Below are 18,683 nucleotides of genomic sequence, written 5' to 3' on the forward strand. Positions count from 1 at the left end.
CTAAGCTGCCGATTAGACTGATCAGACCCGGAGCTACGATGCAGTGACAGTCTTCAGGAAGACACAGACAGACACACACACACACACACACACACACACACACACACACAGAGGGAGAGAGAGAGGGGGAGAGAAAGAGATAGAGAGAGGGAGGGAGGAGGACGTGGAGGGTGAGAAACAGACGAATGCGCACGGGAGATGATCCGCTCCTAGACTATGGCACCGTCGGGCTCGCGTGGTATCAAGTGGGGCTGCTGGAGAGTTTTGTACTGGATCCCGGTCCTCTTCATCGCCCTCATAGTGGCTTGGTCGTACTACGCCTATGTTTTGCAGCTTTGCATAGGTAAGCAATCAGCTGTCTGGGTAGTATGAGGAGGAGGTGTGTGTCTGTGTGAGGGGGAAATGCCTTTTTTTTCTTTTGGTGATGGGGTGGGGGAGACATTCTGTGGGAGCAGTTTGTGGTCCAGGCTGATTTTTTTTTTTTCTGGGTGCAGAAGACTGGCTTGTTGTTTACGCAGTGTGTGGACAGTGTCAGTCACATGACAATAACAGTTCAACCAGGAACTGTCAGCATAATGTTACAAGGAAGTGGTTATCAGGGTTTTTTGTGTATCATTGAAATATTTCCAATTCATGACACCAGCATGCACAGGATGGTTTCATCATTACTTACAGCATTTGACTTGTGTATGGGGGTTGGAGGGTATTACAAAGGTGGCCTAGGAGTGTGATTCAGCCACCCATAAAGATGCTAATAATAAAGAAAAAGCATATTTTGGAGCAACTTTTAAAGTTATCTGGCTATCTGTCTAACTGTACCCCCTTATGAGGAAAACTGGATTTGTCTTAGTTTGTTAACACTATCTAACCATCCCCCCCTTTGTTTGTAGGACACAAGGCTCATCATGGATGTTTTTAATAAATGCTGACAAAAACTTTACAGTCACACAGAATATAAATTAAAGATGCTAAATATTTAATTGATTAGTAGTCAATACAGTATATAAATTAAGTTATGATTTCACCCAAAAATCTAACATACCTGAAACAAAATGGCAACCGCAAATCCACATTTTGGTGCCTGGATTCCAGTTGTTTCTACAAATTGCAGTGATCCATTTGCTTTGCTTTTCTTTAGCTTTTGACAGTCTGTAAAACGATAGCTCTGATTCCTTGTTGAAATTATTTGTACAGTCAAATCGCACAACAGCTCTTTCCCATTTTAGATGTGTTTTTTTTGTGTGTGTTTTTGTGGCATTCAAGCTCAATGCTAATGCTGCCACTCAGTAAATTAAGCGGGGCTCAGACTACAGGAGTTTTAAAATCCTAACTGATTTTGAAGTCGGGTTGCATCAAGCACATAAGGAGAAAGTTCACAGATGTTCTTCTCTCTAATCTCAAACATGCACACATTGCAAGATTTGAAAATAATAGCACATAACACACTAGGGGATATTAATAAGATTATCATGCCAGAGGAAGTAATGCACCACCTCACGCTCACGTGATCTCATAGGGTAGTAGATGTAAACAAAATGAAGACTGACATGGTGCAACAACTTGCTTTAGTAAAGCTCTTCTCTTTGTCCGTATGGTTATGATGTATTGAAAGACATGTTATATAGGCAGTTGTGTTCTTTTCACATATCGACAAGCCTTTCCTCCATCTCAGCTGTCCAATGCACCTGTACAACAGCTTGTTGTTGTTTCTTTGTGGTCTCATTCACTTCCGTGTCCTTGTAAACTTGTCTCTCTCATTGGCTATTGTGGTCCCATTCAGAAAGTAGCGACGTAATCATCCAGATTTTAAAGGTCCAGTGTGTAGAATTTAGTGGCATCTAGCAGTGAGGTTGCAGGCTGCAACCAAATGAATACACCTCTCCTCACCCTCCACTTGCAAGTGTGTAGGAAAACCTACAGTGGCTGTGAAACTTGCAAAAAACGTGAAAGGCCCTCTCTAGAGCCAGTGTTTGGTTTGTCCGTTCTGGGCTACTGTAGAAACATGGCGGTGCAACATGGTGTGCGCTGCGGAAGAGGACCCGCTCCCTATGTAGATATAAAGGGCTCATTCTAAGGTAATGAAAACACAATGATTCTTATTTTCAGATGATTACACTAATGCAAACATACTTATGAATCTTATATTCCATTTATGCCAGGTCTTTTCCGCTAGATGCTACTAAATTCTACACACTGCACCTTTAAATCCTAAATCTCAAATAAATTTGAAATGATTGGGGTGGCCCCGATGAGTCTGTGAGCAGTTATGGAGGTTTTAGATTGGATCTGTAAACCCCTCACATTAGCAGATAATCTGGTCTGTACATCAGAGGGGTGAATCAGGGATGAATCGGCCCACAACTCCTGTAGTCTGAACCTGGCTTGACTCTTTCTGCCACTCAGTGGGTGAAACCACAATCGCTTCCGCCTACTGTGATGTAACATGCATAGCCTCCATTGTGAAGGAGCTTTTATTACATTTTTATGAAAGGAGGTTCAGAAAAGGATTAGGCCATGTGGCTCACTCATCTACACTGTCAGATGCATTGACTACCACTCTATCAGCACTATCTTAAAGACTTACTGTAATAGCTTTATGTAGGTGCTGAGCTTCATTATCTGAACCACAACACCACCAGCATTATCTTTTGGCAAGAAGTCTGACTGTAATGGCTTTAAGTCTGGCCTGCCTTCTCCTCGCTCCCTCTGGCTCGATGCTGGGCTGTGCGGTTGCAGACAGTGAGCCTCATCGGTGAACGGTGAGCACAGAGTTGACCTGGATAGTGAGCAATGGTTTCTAGGATGTCTCAGAGGAATCTCGCCAGCCTACTCTGTGCTCTGCTTGGCAGCTTTTCAGACCACTAGGAAAGAAAATCTCTTCTTGTCAAAAAGGGGGATGAAATGGAGACGGTTTAATGAGACCAAACAGAGGCAAACACGACGATGTCCCTGAGCCTGAAAGTATGCACCTTTATGTCAGTCTTTGCATCCATTTTGACCTGATCTGCGAGAGCTGAGTGTGCTGCGGAAGTTATAGAGCCAGTGGGTTGACCAGGGTGGCGTCTGTCCCAGGATGAACCTCTTCTAGAGTTACAGGACGCTATGTGTCCGGTGCCTTTATGGGATATTGAGACATCTTTCATAACTGCAGGGTGACAGAAAAACAAAATCACTGTTTGATCAGGCCTCTTTTTAACTGTGTTGTTTTGCTTCTAGTAGAACAAGAGAGGAATTGTGATGCATTCGTGTCACATGGGACAGACAGAAGAAAACAACAGCAGTAGGACAGGACATGTGCTCTGCAGATAGACACAGGGACAGTTGTGTGAAAGTATCATCAGCTGATACCTCAGCAGCTCAGTTAATCCCATTGTCTGGCTTACATAATTCACCCCAAGCAATCTGTGGTTGACCCACTTTCTTTTAAAGCACCAAACATCAGCCTACGAACAGTTGGCCCTCTTTCCAAGATGGGAAAATTGTTTAGCTTTTCAGAGTCTGTGCATTGTTGGAAATGTACCTTGTTGGAGCAAGAATGCAAACAGGAAAAGAGAAGGCTGACGTACGGCAGTGACCGTAATGCCTCAATAGACACATTAATATACATTCACACACACACACGCACACGCACACACACACCTACAGTATATGCTTCACTGTCAGAATCTGGGGCTTTCTGGCAAGACGGCGTGCACATGATATTTGGCTGCGTGCCTTGATTCAGCTCCTTGGCTCACCTTTCTTCAGTTCCTGCTGTGTGTGTGTGTGTGTGTGTGTGTGTGTGTGTGTGTGCGTGCTAATTGCTGAAGATGGATGATTCTGTATGCTCAGCTAATCATTGCTCAGATATTGGGACAAATATAAAACTGTCAGCTGATCTTCCAACAGGTCTCCACTTGTCTCTGTTACATATTTTTATATTTTGAAGTCTGTGTGTCCAGATCTGTACATGTGTTTTTGTGAAAGTTTTTTGGGGCGCTCATCAAGTGTGTGGGTGTTGATGTCTGCCTGGGATCAGCAGCTTCAGCCGGTCCCCTCTGTGGTGGGAGCAGTAGCAGCTGTCAGCATTCACACACACAAACACACACAAACATACTGTGCAGGATGTATTCTTTTGTCAATGCACAGTAATGCTTATCTATACGAGTGGAACAATGAGTGGAACTGAGCATGGTGTATATTGATTGTGTGTCACTGGGATTTTCAAGCACACTGGTGTGGTGCTGGACACTAGGATTTACAGAGTCAGCATTTTTCAGTTTTGCCTAATTGAATTTGGACATTGACTTTCATTCAAACATGTATCAAGTAAACAAAAGCAGCACATGTAAAGGAATAAAAAACAAAACAAAACAGCAGCCTTTTGTACCCAGATGCTCCACAATGTTTTACCTTTTTTTGCTTGACACAGACCTGACTGTGTCTTTTCATTTTGCAGAGTCAATTGAAGACACAGGAGAAAAGGGTAAGTGTTTTATAACACTGTCAGAAATCAAGAGGAATTATTTCAACTTAAAGTGTCAGATGTTGAGTTGAATTTAGTCCAGAGGAGATTCAGCAGGATCTGCCTGCAGAGGCAGCTCACATCAAAACTATTTTGTCAGCCTCTATCAGCTGGAAGTGTATCAAACGACTTCTCATGTATGTTTAAAGGGGTAACCCACAGATTTTACACATTAAAATGAGTTTACACATCATGAGGAGTTCTACTCTGCCTGTGAAAACTGTTGAATAATATCATCTGTGGTTCTGGAGGAGCTTCATAAAATCAGAGAAAATGTTTTCTTCAATTTAGACCATTCATCTGTCTCTTGCAAGACTCCCACCTTAATGAAAGTGTAACGCTACATCGATATACTCCTTTAAAGCTTGCACTCAGTGTGTGTTACAGAGTATAGAGATAAAATGAGAGAGGCAGAGACACTCCAATGTCTAATTTTTGGTATCTATCTAGACAAACCAATCATTTTACACTGTTTTTAATCTGCCTCCGCTTCAGAGAATTCTTTTTTCTAAATATTTGGGAATATAATTGAGTCACTATTGCTGCAAGTGCATAATACAAGCAAAATCTTTATTGTTATGGTATATAGATAGATCTATAGATTCCTAATGTAAGTGGTGTGTGGTCCTGTTTCTGTTTCTTTTTCACTCTCACACTGGCCTACAGTGACAATGCACAAAATGTCCTTGATGATAGATGATGATGATTTGTTTATGTTTTCTGTCTGCTTTCAGTTGTGTACTTGCTGGTGTACCATGTCATTTTCATCATGTTTGTATGGGCTTACTGGCAAACCATCTTCACCAAGCCCATGAACCCCCTGAAGGAGGTGAGTGTGACTGCGACGCAGCGTTATTGTCAGCTGGGATGATGAGGCATCGTGGGAAGTGCAGATGTAGGTTACAGCCTCCCTGTGTGATTGAACGCTGCATTTAGACTAATAATACTTTCCAGTGGAAGTGCCTGGAGCTGCACTCTAATGGCTCTGATCCTGACCACAGCACTTCAGCTCTGCAGCATGAATACACGCACGCACACACAGACACACACACATACACACGCAAGACTTAGAGAGGACACTTCTGAGAAAAGCCACCTTGTATTTCAATTTCTACTGAGGTGAAACACATGCAGGCAATAATCACCTCGAATGAAAGCTTTCCTTTATGAGATGCGATCGCTGGATCTCTTGAGGTTTTGTAATAAAAGTGAAATTTCGTGTGTCGAGCTGTTTGTTATCGTCAGAGTTATTTGCTTCCAGTGTTCAATCATAAATCGCCTGAGTGACTGAAAGTAATATCGCAGCTCTGTGCTGCTTTGCTCCCATTTGCCTGCTGGGGCAGAAAACAACAAACAAATGGAGGAAACAGAAATACCCTTCACTGCCTACTGAGCTGCACTTCATTGTAAAACATATTTCTGCATTACTGACGCTAATGCAGTATGTATCTGTATCAAAATATTCAAGCCAGTTTTGACAAATGCAAAGCTATGATTCATCAGAAATAACTGCTCACGGATGAGGATACTGATAAGTCACAGGTGTTTGTTTTTCGCTCTGCCCAACATAGTTTCACCTGTCCTTCTCTGACAAAGAGCTGCTGGAGCGTGAAGATCGGGGAGAGTCTCAGCAGGAGATCCTGAGGAGAATAGCCAAGGATCTGCCCATCTACACCCGCACCAACTCTGGAGGTACAGTACAGTGAACAGTGCTGCTGATGCAGAACAACAGAAGCAGTCTAGACTGACACGCAGCTCTCAGAGCTCATTTCACCCCCGTCACCTTGTTAGTCTGTGGTCAAGTGTTAGGAGAGGCTGCTGCTGACGGCTGTGTGACTGAATTGGCTGTGTCTCCTCAGCAATCCGTTTCTGTGACCGCTGCCAGCTGCTGAAGCCTGATCGATGTCACCATTGTTCAGTCTGTGATAAGTATGGCTCTCTGCTCATGCACCTATAGAGAAAAGACTCCACCATATATATTGCATTCTGGCAGGCAGAATAAGATTCAATTACATTGACGTCTGACCCTGCTGTGTTACAGATGCATCCTGAAGATGGATCACCACTGCCCCTGGTATGTAGTGAGGCTCTTTGATTAAACCAGGAATAGAATTTTAAAGAAATGTACCCGTATATACTGCTCTCACACTGTGTTGTCTGTGTAATTACTTCTTCTTTTCATTTAAGGCCCAACAGTATTCAGGTTACATGATTTTGTGATCAAAAGTATTTATGCTCAGGATGGAAAAGACTTGATTCAGTTTAGTTAAATGGTCAGTTGATCTCTAATAGCTTGAATCAGTTGCATTCAAGCTAAGTTTACCGGACAGAGTTTGATGAAGTCACCTCTCATCCTGCCAGCTGACAGATTTTGGCAGCTGGGTGAGACAAATCTGATTCCAGTCAGTGTATTTTTTGATATATATGATCAGTTTGTTTGCTCTCTTCGCCATATTGAACCAAGCCTAGTGTTCAGACCAGGAGGGACCTCATTAAAAATATGATGATATGATTATGATAATTAGTTTTAATTTATGCATCTCTCCATTGGGTCATGTTGGTTGTTAAAGCATCAGAAGGGGATTTTTTTCTTCTGTAGTTTCCATAAAAATTGTCTGGATATGCCCTCCACCCTGTATGACAGAATGTAATGAACAACACTAAAACCTGACTGGTTAAAAATGCCAGATCCTTTCATTAAAATGACACAAACATCCTGAGTGGTGTTTTTATTGTGAATATCTAATTACTAGTTGTGATTCATTTACCATAGTTTGTTCAAAACAGCCTGGAAAAATAGGATATATACACATTTGCAATGAACCAATAACATAGTAATCATAATAATTATAGGATAAAATGATTAAATGAGCTATAACAAAATATTGCATTATGTGACAATTCTCCCACCAACCCAAACAGCCCATCTCCAATATTTATAGTTTTGCTCAAATGTCAAGTAAAAAAAAGTCTCCACATCTAGAAAAGATCGGCCCTGTCTCAACATGTACTAGTGACATTTTCCAACACTAACCTGCATCATTTCCTCCTTACAGGGTGAACAACTGTGTGGGATTCTCCAACTATAAGTTTTTCATGCTGTTCTTGTTATATTCGCTACTCTACTGCCTTTTTATAACTGCTACAGATCTGAAATACTTCATTAAGTTTTGGACGGTAAGCAGGATTTCAGCTATTGCACCACAATACAAACCTTTAATTATATTATGCATATCAAGCATGAATGTTCATTTTCTACCTTGGAAATAATAGTTTGAACATTGCTTGAAAAAAAAAAAAAACTCCTCTCGGCTTTTAACTGCATGTCACGGTTTTCATCAGCAAATGGATTTTGCTCACTTGTCATCATGAGACCCAAACTAGTCACGTGACAACTAAACAGAAGCTAGCAATGTTGACCTTGAGTTAAACCTTTTTTTCATGTGTATATTGTTTCATTATAAATGATATAATACCTATATAAAATCTGAATGTCCTTTCTGTTTCATATATATGGCATAATTATTTGTTTTTCTACAAGGCTGGAGGTAGAGCACATTTCCGTCTGAGAGAATATCTGGTACGAACCAATCAACCAGTTAGTAGTGATGAAATAGAAAGACTGTAATAAACTCTCAGTAGAATAGTTTAGTAGAAGTCTATCAGCTGTCAATCAGCACCCAGTAGTTTACACCCACTGAGCAGATCCAGTTCATACTGGTACTGTATGTACTCTGTACTGGTGCTGTTATGTTGATGTCTTGGTTTCTCCTCAGAACGGCCTACCAGACACTCAGGCGAAGTTCCACATCCTCTTCCTTTTCTTCTCGGCCTCCATGTTCTCAGTCAGCCTCGCTTCGCTTTTCACCTACCACTGCTGGCTCGTCTGCAAGAACAGATCCACTCTTGGTAGGTTGCGTGCCAGTAGTTCATGCCTGTATGTATATATCTCTCTCATGTTTGTGTATCTTGAATATCTGCTTTCAGTCTGCTTCCTGTTTGCTACTAATGATGATGTTTCATTGCGTTTTTCCCACCATCAGTCTCCATCCTCATCAGCATAGTGATTTGACGAGCCTCTTTGGGCCGGTATCAGACGGAGTGGTTTCTCATTATGTGTGCACAGTGGCACACTTTGTCTCTGTGTTGAGGAGAATGGATTAGATCCTGAGGAGTATGTTTCAGTGTAATGCAAAGACATAAGGCTCAGAGCAGTAAGCAGCTTAGTAACAGACACTGCCACACTGCTCAGGAAGAGAAGTCACACCTGGTGGCACACTCTGAGATCTGCTTTACCTGCACAACAAAGACACTTTCATTCAGCGATGTTCTGCTGACGCCACTATTCAGCAGGAATCGTTCATGTGTTGATCTATTGTGTGATTGAGCTCCTGTTATTCATCTTTATGCCAGACTCACTGTTCTTCTTCGTGTCTGTCCTCTCAGAGGCTGTGCGTGCCCCGGTGTTTCGTCACGGCACAGATAAGAACGGTTTCAGTCTGGGTTTCAGTAAGAACTTCCGCCAGGTGTTTGGTGATGAAGTCAAATACTGGCCTATTCCTGTTTTCTCCAGGTAAGGTCCTTTAGATAGGTCTTAGAGGAATTCAGAAGGAAAAGTATCTATCAAATGAGTTAGATTAAAAGAAACAGCATAATTTAAGTTGGGCAAACTAAAAGCCAAATCTAATAAAACAAGTCTATGTTTAAAAAGCTATTTGTTTCACAGACAGGTTGTTTTGCAGTTCAGGAGCTGATGATGACCTGTAATTTTGAGTCAAGGTCAAAGACTTCAGGCTCTGCTTCAAGAGCTTAAATTCTGCTGCACTGGTTGGGACATAAAACACAATTAGATCAGCAAATCAAATCCAGTTTGTAATCTGTTAAGATGCTTTGGGTTAAATGGTGACTTGCAGGACTGCCACCTTGTTAATTTGCTGGCTAAAATCACATTTGGATAGATAATGTTCAACATAAACAGAGGCTTACTGATGCTCAGACTTTCACACACTCACCAGTTTCATGTTAAAAATAGAGTATATTGTCTAGAGAGATAAATATATGAGAGCAGACAGGTGAGTGGATGCAGAAGGACTGTATGTGTGTGTGTGTGTGTGTGTTAGCCAAATAATAACATTCAGTCATATTTTAACAGAATCTAACTCAGGATGTCAGAGAAGTCCTGCATGAATGAATGAATGAATGAATGAATGAATGAATGTGGATTTATAAACTAAAATAAGGGCAAGTGAGCACTGCTATTTAGTTTGAACAAAGTGATTCAAGAGCTTTAACTTCTGAAAACAACTATTTACTACTATATTATTTATTATTCTGTAAACTAAACCACTGAAATACTCAAACACATGAAAAATGTACTTTCTTATGTTGTCAGTTTCTGCTTGGAAATAGTGACATTAAAGCCAGACTATGTAATGTTTGAAAGATTCATAAGCAATTAATCACACCCTTGTTCAATTCAGTACACTAGAGAGGATTTGCTGCTGTAGTGTTAGTTGGTCTGATAATGACCAGTAGTTTGTGGTTCATAATATTAGCTAATATTACATAAATATTACTGTGGTAGTGTAGAGTAATTTTACTGACTTGATGCTTGACTTTTCTTGACTTGAGCTACTGCTACACTATGTTTTAACATTTACCTTTATTACATATGCTGGGTTTAACATATTCTATACTTATTTAAACTACTTTCCTCTTTCCTCTGTGACTCTCAGTTTAGGTGACGGTTGCTCGTTCCCAGCATGCCTGGTGAATCTGGACCCTGAGCAGCCATCATCGCCCACTGGCTCCAACCCTGCCAGCAAGGCGTAAGTTAAAAGATGAAGAACACACACATTGATATTAGAGTAAACCCAGGTACAGCACAGAAAGACTAGAGTCTTCTCAACTGCAAGTCAGCCCAGTGGTTTATTAACTCTGTAGGTTTAATGATGCAGGAAAATCGCCTGGCTGCAGTTTTAAATTGTGCATTTAGATAACAGGATTACAGGGTTTAGGACTAATTTATCTTAAAAAGGAGGGAATATTACTCCTATAATTCCCGGCTACTCTCCTGCTAATGTGTGTTTTGTATGTCTCCAGTGCAGCAGACGCCCGCCAGTTCCCCTCCAAGCCGCTGAGGGAGAGTCAGAGCCGGCTGCTCACCAGCACCCCCTCCTGGACAGAGAGTGACAATGCAGCAGACAAGGACAAGAAGGGTAAGATAATGATATCCTCCATATAATGGTTTCCCTCAAAGCTGCTTGCTTACACAACCCCAAGACAGGAAAAAAATCAATAATTAAACAGATATTTTATGATGTAGATGATGAAGAATCTCAGTCATCCACATCATGGTTATCCAAGGAGGATTGAAACAAGGGCAACTGGACTTGTTTGTGGATACTTTCACCTCTCATCCAAGGGACTTCTTCAGTTCTGACTGACTGGGGGGGGGGGGGGGTCATTATCAAGGTCACTGATACCACTTGGTTCGTTAGTTCTCCTGGCTGTTGTAACGACAGTCATCAGAGTCGTTGGCATCACATGAGACCGACTAATGTATAGTTGTTAAATCTCCTGGGAAGGGTAGACCTCCTCCTCCTCCTCGTCTGTTGAGGGATGTTTTCTCTACTTTCACTTTACTTTTACTCCCTCTCTCCTCTTTCAAACCATCTGTCCTTTCTAGATGTAGATGATGGATTTTATTTGTGTGTGTTTGTGTGTGTGTGTGTGTTTGTTCAGGTGCTAGTAACCCAGGGATGACCATAGAAAATGAGGCGTAACCAGAGATAGAGTCGACACGTTCCATCCAGAAAAGTAAGTTTACAGTCATATAGAAATGATCCGCATATCAAAATATAAAAGCAACGTCATGTACATATTTGTTTCCATCTAACAGGTCTATGCTGCCCCCTCCTCAGTGTTCGTGCCTATCAGAATGTGACGTGGTGGTGACATCATCGATATTTGTTGTTTCCCATAATACACCCTGCTTCTGAGAGGTTTACACAACTGACACATGACATACAAACCAGAGAAAAACTGGTTATTATTATCATCGGTGTTACTGTTATTGTTACGAGCAGCAGTGTCTGCTGCTATCTGAAAGTATTTGGGCCTCAAAACAAGTGGATTCGAGTTGAAACTGCATTCCAGCAATCAGATTTTCTTTTGTTTGTATATGAATAAGCACAGAGCAGCAGTGGAAGAGGGGACATTTTGCATTTTGTATACTAGGAAATCAATCGGGGCTGCTTTTGTATGTCACAGAAACTCTCAGAATGATCTACAACAGTTGTACTAGTAGTGGTGTTAATGTGATGTATTTGACATTCCCTGCAGCCATTTTAATACAGTGAAGGGTTTTCTTTTCTTTTTTTTGGAGGGGGGGCAGGTTTTCCACCCACAATATTGAGTGTCGTGGAACTTATGCATGCTTTCATCTCAGGATGTCAACTCAAACACACCTTGTTGTAGTGAACTGTACCACAAGATGTTCTCCCCTTGCTTGGAAAACAACAAATGAGTAGTAATATAGTAATTACATTGGAATAAGGGCTCTTCTGACTCATAGCATGAGTGAGGATGTTGCTGCCACACTGAAACACCTGAAATCTGGTGCTGCGACATCTGGTAGTCTAAACGTCTAAACTGCCGGTCAAAAAAGCTTCCCGACTGTTTTGTCTCCGGAGGGCCGGCCTCCGTGTGATGCTGCACATCCCGTCACCATCAAAAAGCAGATACTGTTGAGTGTTTTTCTAAAACTCACAAATATGATGTTGTGGATGTAATGCAGAGCAAAAAAGAGAAACCTGCTCCAGCTGCTTTGTACAGTATATTTTCACCTTCTGAGGACTCTGTCTTTTCTCATTTGGGCTGGAAATGATTAAACCATCATTGTAAAAAAATAATTTGAGAATGTATGCTTGTTTAAAAAAAAAAAAAAAAGCTTCATGGTGACAGTAGTGTCAATCTATATTTTTCTATTCTTCTGTATGTACGACTCAAGAGACAATATGGATGTGTGGGGCAATGTATTGTACAGTTGTAATGCCTTAAAAGAATAAAATGAGCTCATCTTCTGGCTTCTCATTCAATTCTGTGCTGCACATTATCTGGAAACAGTATGTTGTTTAAATAGTCACTGAAGAAATGTAACAGACGAGCATTTTATGGTAGAAAAGTTTCAAGCCTTTATTTACAAAAAAATCTAAAAACAATCCTCTTTTATATTGCATATTCTTTTCTTAAACTCTTTTACAGTGTGAGCGATGTTCTGCGGAAAGAAAAAGGTTTCATTTATCAGTATCTGACGCAGAGGGAGGTTAATAAGTTGTGAACCTACACTTCAACACACACCTACGGAAGTTCTGGATACTATTCAACAACACAGCATTTATTCAAACGTTTTAGTACATGCGGCTCTTCTATGCAGCATGAATGAACTGGAAAGCAATACAAGAAAAAATATAAATTGCACAAAAATGTCATTCAAAGGCCCGAACTACAAGTCAAATGAACTCCACCGAAACAAAGAGATGCATTTTAAAATGATTTTTTTCCCCAATGAGTAAAAGGTTTTTTTGTTTTGTTTTTTTTGTTTGCTTTTATTACAACACTAAAACTCTACAAAACCTTAATCTCAATTAAAAAAATGAATATTTACTCCCAACAGAGTAGTTCAGGGTAACCTCATCTTGTCCTACAGCAGGTGAGTTTTTTTTAAAACTTTTTAATTGTTTCTTAAGGTCTGGTGAATTTGATGCTCGGCGCCAAGGTCGTTTAGAGATGTGATGCATCTTTGTTCGTTATGTGCTTGAGTCAATGAGGGCGTTTACAGATACAAATAATCAATGCTTACTTTAGCTGAAGCATTCCTCCATTTGTATGCATCTAAGTACATCCTGTAAATATGCTTGTGTGCAACTATTCTGAGCATTATCATGAATGCCGACAGGAAAACCAACACAACAGAGGAAATGGTGTTCACTTATAAGCAGCTTGTTACCTAGAGGCTTCTAGAGCTTATTTAGGTCATTATAAACATTATCTTTATATGAAAAAACTCAACAAAAAACTCACTGAAAGCTCCCTTTCTCATTATCAGACAAGAAATCCAAGAAATGACCAGGGAAGACCACAACATGTGGCGTCTCAGTGTTGACTGGGGCATCTATTCAGTGTCAGATAACCAGTACAATAAATTAAAGTTTAAAAGATAAGAATGCAGCTAATATTAAGGCTGAGCATGGTGAAAGCGGTTGTTGTGATAGTAAAGATTTACATGTTCACAATGTAAAATGGGAACGTAGAGAAGGCAACAAAGAGGAGAGACACACCAGAAACATTTTCAGCTTTCCATATAAAATCAGGTTAGAGCTTTAAAGTGCAAAACGTTTCTACAGAACATTTTAGGAAAACTAAAATCCCATCTTTTTCAAGCATGTTAAATTTTAACTGAACCAACCAGACAGTCTACGCTGCTTCGTAGGAATAAAACACTAAACCCACACAGGCGCACCACCAGCGTTATGTGTGAGGACAGCTGTGATATTTTTTCGCCTATTGACCATCATAATATTCAGTTGTCTAAGGTGAGCAGAACCTATGAGAAACAGCTTGTTAAACGATGCATGTATGTTTTATGTTCTTCCATTGTTATCATCCAGTCGTCGAAGCTTTGCTTCAGCGCTGCACTGATTGTTGAATGTGAACCGCAGGATGGGAGATTTTCAGAGTGATGTCACGACTGCTGCTTGTTAGCCTCCTCTTCGTAAGCGTTCCCTGTTCCGTTCTGGACGTAGGCGGAGCCGGAGCCGAGCCCGTACAAGTGACCACAGTACTTTGCATCATCGATATGATCCTCAAAGAACATCTGTAGGAAACATAAATAGCGCAGGATGCTGAGAACAGACATTCACACATTCATTAAATATCACATCATGAAAACAGTCATAATTCATAAGTTTATCTTGAAAAAACATATGTTTTACCCATTTTCAGCTGACTGTATATGCAGCGTGGTACTGAGCCTACCTCTCTCATCTTGAAGAAAGCCATGCCTGTAAGTAAAGAGTCGGAGCCGGCTTGATGCTGCGGTCCGATCCTCTCCAGCTCCAGCTGCTCAGCTACTTCCTGCAGTCCGCCCTGAAAACAAAACACCGTCATCCACTCAACATCCACTCTCCAAGTCAGAGTAAAGCCTGAGGGCCACAAATCAGGACGTGAAGATTTAAAAAACTACTGTAATAATTCTCTAAGTACCTTCAGGTTTTTGCAGCTCTTCATGAGGTACTTGACATCATAAATGACCGGAAAGTACAAGCGAAGTATCTCAAAGAAATCCACCTCTTCCTCAGGCAGGTTAGCGTTGGACAGAATCTTGATCAGGTATCCGAAGTCATAGCCACTGCAACACACACACACACAAACACACGTAAATACAATTTCACTGTGTTATCAAAGGGCACACAGCAGCAGGCTTCTTGAGACTTTGTCACATTTTTTGTGACGTTGTCAAGAACTGGCTGACTGGATTCATGCCTGCAGCCGTCAGATACACAACCCTGCTACACACGCAAGGCCAAATAATGCCACTGCATCATCCCAAGAAGATTTTGTGATGAGGAACTGATTTTACAACACTCGACCTACACTGATTCACAACAGACCGATTACAAACAAAAGCAGAGGAGATTAAAACTGAATACAACAAACAACAATGAAAAACAGACAGAAGGATAAAAAAAATACAATGATAAGACAGTAACACGTAAACAAAAGTAACATGACAGTAAAACCTGTTTGAAAAAGTGTGTTCGAAGTACCTGAACGAGACGACAGTGATGTTTCAAACCTAAGCTTTGCATATTTTCCAAAGCCTGGTTATCTTTAGCCTCAGTTTGCCATGGAGACACAGTGGGAAACTGAGTACGAAATGAAGATGTTAAGCAGCAGATTGTAGTTCACTAGTGACCAATAAGACAATAAATATGTTTGTTAGTGTTGGTACAGAAACTTTAACAGCAAAATTTTAACAGAATGTGTTCATGTTTTAAAACGTTTATGATGAAATAATGTCTTTTTTTCTGCGTAACATCTTACCTCTTACACAAGAAAAGGAAGGTTGGGCAGCAAATCATCATTATAAAACAGTTTAGATAAAATATACAGCTTATTATGCGAGTGATGCTCTGATGGCTGAGAAGAAATTTGATATTTCTCACCTCCTTTTATCTGAATTTGATAGCGCTTGTTTATTATCTAACTGAAGGGTGAAACAGTAGTGTCAGCCCGTATACTTAACAATATGCCAGGATGGTTCACGGATATGATGACTCATACACCCTAATGTAAATAAGTTAAAAATTATTTTCATGTCCTACAGAACAGTCTTATTATGCTGCTACAACTATCACTCATCTGTGTTTCTCATTACCTTTACAGCCAACTGTAAAAACAAGGAGCAAAGAAAAAAAAAAAAAGGTGAAGCACTGGACCAGCTGAACAAAATGAATGAACAAACTTTCAGTCATTTCCTCAATAACGTGGACACAGAGGACATATGAGTCATGTTGCTATGTGTCCGTCTACCAGACAGCAGCCTGAATTCAAACATAACTGGCTGCAATAAAAATAGCCTATGACTTCAAAAGCAGGATACCTGTGGAACGACAGCCACTTGACCCCGTCACAGAGCACCACTCCTGATGTCATCAGCAGCTCGGCAAAGTACAGCGTCTCGATGCCTTCGTCCTCGTGCTTCTTGAACTGAATCCCTGAAGTGGTCAGGAGCTCGATGGAGTCCTGTGCATACATGTCCTCTCTGATGAGAAAGAACAGCACGGACGTCTCATTATTATCACCACAAATACAAAAGACAATCCAGTCGGAATGAGATCGGTATTTAAGCGTTGTCATTATATATAAATAGCCTGAATGTTGGAAGCTGTACGCAGTTGACAGAGATCTGAATTTTGGCCACAAACAGTCACTTTTTGTAACTACATCTGTCTCATGTGCGTATGCTGTGAGCAATCTTCAAAAAAAAAAAAAACGTTAGCTGCCTGTTAACTGTATATAATGTCAGGATGAAGGGGGCTGATGCATTTGAATGCCACGCGAGAAAACAAAAGAGTGCGAGAGACATGGGAGTTCATCTTACGTGAGGTTAAACTTAAAATTGAACTGCCATGTTGATGTTCCCGGAGGGTATTCCCCTTGTTCATTCATAAACGTGAGGCCCAGCTGGATTATCTTGAGCAAATCAACATTGCAGCGCAGTAACTGGTACTGATAGTCGGCGTTGCTCCTGAACTCTCCGATCGGTCTGGCTACGACACCTGGAAACTCTGTGTCCTGCAAAGAGAAAAGACGTCATGCACAAAGGAAACACAGCTCAGCGTCACAGTGAGATGTCTGGCAGTGTTCTTCTTCCCTGGTTATGTCAACGTGTCACCCACCATAGCGATGTAGTTGTATTTTCGAATGACATGTCGTATCCTCTTCAGCTCCTCCTCCAGGTTGTTGGCCCACACCTCACATATTCTTTGGCTGTGATCCACAGTAGCTGCGGGCATAGTGCCACTTCAACATGCAAACAGAAAGATGCAAAAAGAAAGGAAACAAAGAAAGCTTCAAGAAACAGTTCACAGTCCTACCTTGGCATGCTGACCTGTGACAGGACAAAAGCATTGGACACATGATCCCTGGATATCCAAGAAACCCTGACAAATCATTATAATATAAACTGCAGGACATACAACCTGATCTGGGTATCAAATCACAAAGATCTCAATGTTAGTCTCAGCACTGGGAAGCTAAGTGAATCTCAGGGCGAGTTTGTGCTTCTGTACACCTGGACTTCTGCACTTTAACAGCTAAATGAACAAGTTATATGAAAGCAAACACACAGTGAGAGCAGCAGCTGTTGAAAATATGAAGGACGTGCTCGGCCAGCTGCTGTTAACATTAACGTTAGCTCGTCGCAGCAGCTTTCAGCAGCACTTTGGGCCAGCTAGGTTGATTGTAGCGGCTAGCAGGCTGCACACTTAGCATTAGTTAACGTGGGCAGGACAGGTGTGTTCAGTTTCAGCACACATCTAAAGTAGACACCGGTCTCGACAGATAGACAGGAGTGTGTGCAACCAAGAAAGAGGCGAGTACATAGCAGCACACACACACACACACACACACACACACTCACTCTCTCTCTCTCTCTCTCTCTCTCTCTCTGCCACTTTGATACTGCAAAGCTGACTGTAGCTTCGGTAACTTACCGTTCCCCAAACCGGGCGGGTGTGTTTTAAGCGTGTACTATCTCAAAACTGTTAGTTTGACCTGCGCTACTGTGTCGGGGGGGTTTCCGCTAACTTTTAAATAGTTTATATTCACTATTGTATCGATGTCAACCTGCGGCTGCCATCATAGCCGAGCCTACAACACGACGTCATCACGTAAAACAGGAACGTCATGTGCGTATGTATGCGTATGGCACCAACGTCCTGTTTGATCAATGCTCCTATTTCAAAACTTTTGCAAAAATTGAAAGTTAGAGAGGAAAATGGTTAAATTTCACTTTTGTGTCCAAACAAACTGTCACATGTTAGAAATGATCAAAAAGAAAATTTAATTTTCCTAAGAAAAATTGGACCATTTTTCTGGAGCATCACATTTGATCACTATTAGAATTTGGTTTGACTAATAATAGTTACAAACAAAGAAGGATGCATTGTTGATGAAGTAAAATTGCCTTTGTAAGCAGTTAAAACAGAAAGCAGACAGCGGTCTGAACCACAGGGCAGCTCTGCTGGTGCTGGCAGGGCTTTAGGGTCTGGCTCGAAGCCAGTACAGCTGGACAGATGTTCATTAACAACAGGGATGGGGACAGGCTTTGCTGCCATTGACTCAATCTGACTGATAATGTCATAAAATCTGGTACTCGCTAACTTACTCCCAGTCAACACTTCAGAATTTGTTGTGGTTTGTGAATAACAAGTAAATGCAGCTCATTCTGCAACTGTTCAGACATTGTTGCATCTCTCTTGCATGAAGGATTTTGTACAATGACAAAAAGTGAAATAGTGAGGGACACGCCTTGCCAATCTGACAACAATGTGTATTGGGTCATTCTCAAGATGCCAGACTGTGCAGCTCACAATCTGAGTTTGTTTCAACA

General features: G+C 41.1%; 2 protein-coding genes across 5 annotated transcripts in view; one reads left to right on the top strand and one right to left on the bottom strand.

Moving 5' to 3' along the window:
• The window catches only part of zdhhc2 (zinc finger DHHC-type palmitoyltransferase 2), a 12,972-nt gene extending 389 nt beyond the window's left edge, over positions 1 to 12,583 (top strand). Inside the window, exons 1-14 of one of the 3 annotated variants that reach the window (XM_042418335.1) lie at positions 1 to 343; positions 4,439 to 4,465; positions 5,239 to 5,333; positions 6,076 to 6,196; positions 6,364 to 6,433; positions 6,546 to 6,578; positions 7,561 to 7,681; positions 8,046 to 8,084; positions 8,281 to 8,413; positions 8,951 to 9,077; positions 10,240 to 10,332; positions 10,607 to 10,722; positions 11,249 to 11,323; positions 11,406 to 12,583. The exon at positions 1 to 343 is cut by the window's left edge and continues 389 nt beyond it. In XM_042418335.1, the coding sequence (XP_042274269.1) occupies positions 217 to 343; positions 4,439 to 4,465; positions 5,239 to 5,333; positions 6,076 to 6,196; positions 6,364 to 6,433; positions 6,546 to 6,578; positions 7,561 to 7,681; positions 8,046 to 8,084; positions 8,281 to 8,413; positions 8,951 to 9,077; positions 10,240 to 10,332; positions 10,607 to 10,722; positions 11,249 to 11,289 (1,143 nt within the window). In that variant the 5' untranslated portion in view covers positions 1 to 216 and the 3' untranslated portion in view covers positions 11,290 to 11,323; positions 11,406 to 12,583. The remainder of the gene's footprint in view (positions 344 to 4,438; positions 4,466 to 5,238; positions 5,334 to 6,075; positions 6,197 to 6,363; positions 6,434 to 6,545; positions 6,579 to 7,560; positions 7,682 to 8,045; positions 8,085 to 8,280; positions 8,414 to 8,950; positions 9,078 to 10,239; positions 10,333 to 10,606; positions 10,723 to 11,248; positions 11,324 to 11,405) is intronic. The other 2 variants (XM_042418337.1, XM_042418336.1) reach the window with 2 other exon arrangements.
• Positions 12,584 to 12,674: 91 nt separating this feature from the next.
• Positions 12,675 to 17,972, bottom strand: cnot7 (CCR4-NOT transcription complex, subunit 7). 2 transcript variants are annotated; one of them, XM_042418339.1, is made up of 7 exons: positions 17,785 to 17,972; positions 16,969 to 17,092; positions 16,671 to 16,864; positions 16,170 to 16,331; positions 14,771 to 14,915; positions 14,543 to 14,653; positions 12,675 to 14,381 (listed from the first exon to the last, which is right to left on the bottom strand). In XM_042418339.1, exons 2-7 carry the CDS (start codon positions 17,083 to 17,085, stop codon positions 14,250 to 14,252), a joined length of 861 nt encoding a protein of 286 aa, XP_042274273.1. In that variant the 5' UTR covers positions 17,086 to 17,092; positions 17,785 to 17,972; the 3' UTR covers positions 12,675 to 14,249. The 2 variants fall into 2 exon arrangements, with proteins under 2 accessions (XP_042274273.1, XP_042274272.1); XM_042418338.1 differs by lacking the exon at positions 17,785 to 17,972 and adding an exon at positions 17,419 to 17,713.
• Positions 17,973 to 18,683: the final 711 nt, after the last annotated feature.

Source organism: Thunnus maccoyii, chromosome 8 (genome assembly GCF_910596095.1).
Source record: "Thunnus maccoyii chromosome 8, fThuMac1.1, whole genome shotgun sequence".
NCBI classification, from domain to species: domain Eukaryota; kingdom Metazoa; phylum Chordata; class Actinopteri; order Scombriformes; family Scombridae; genus Thunnus; species Thunnus maccoyii.

Coding starts and splice junctions, on each gene's coding strand:
- cnot7 (XM_042418338.1), bottom strand. CDS start 17,477: ATGTTAACAGCAGCTGGCCGAGCACGTCCTTCATATTTTCAACAGCTG. Junction 14,916..16,169: donor AAGTGGCTGTCGTTCCACAG/GTATCCTGCTTT, acceptor TGTGTGTTGCAG/TGGCTATGACTTCGGATACC. Junction 14,654..14,770: donor AGAGCTGCAAAAACCTGAAG/GTACTTAGAGAA, acceptor TTTTGTTTTCAG/GGCGGACTGCAGGAAGTAGC.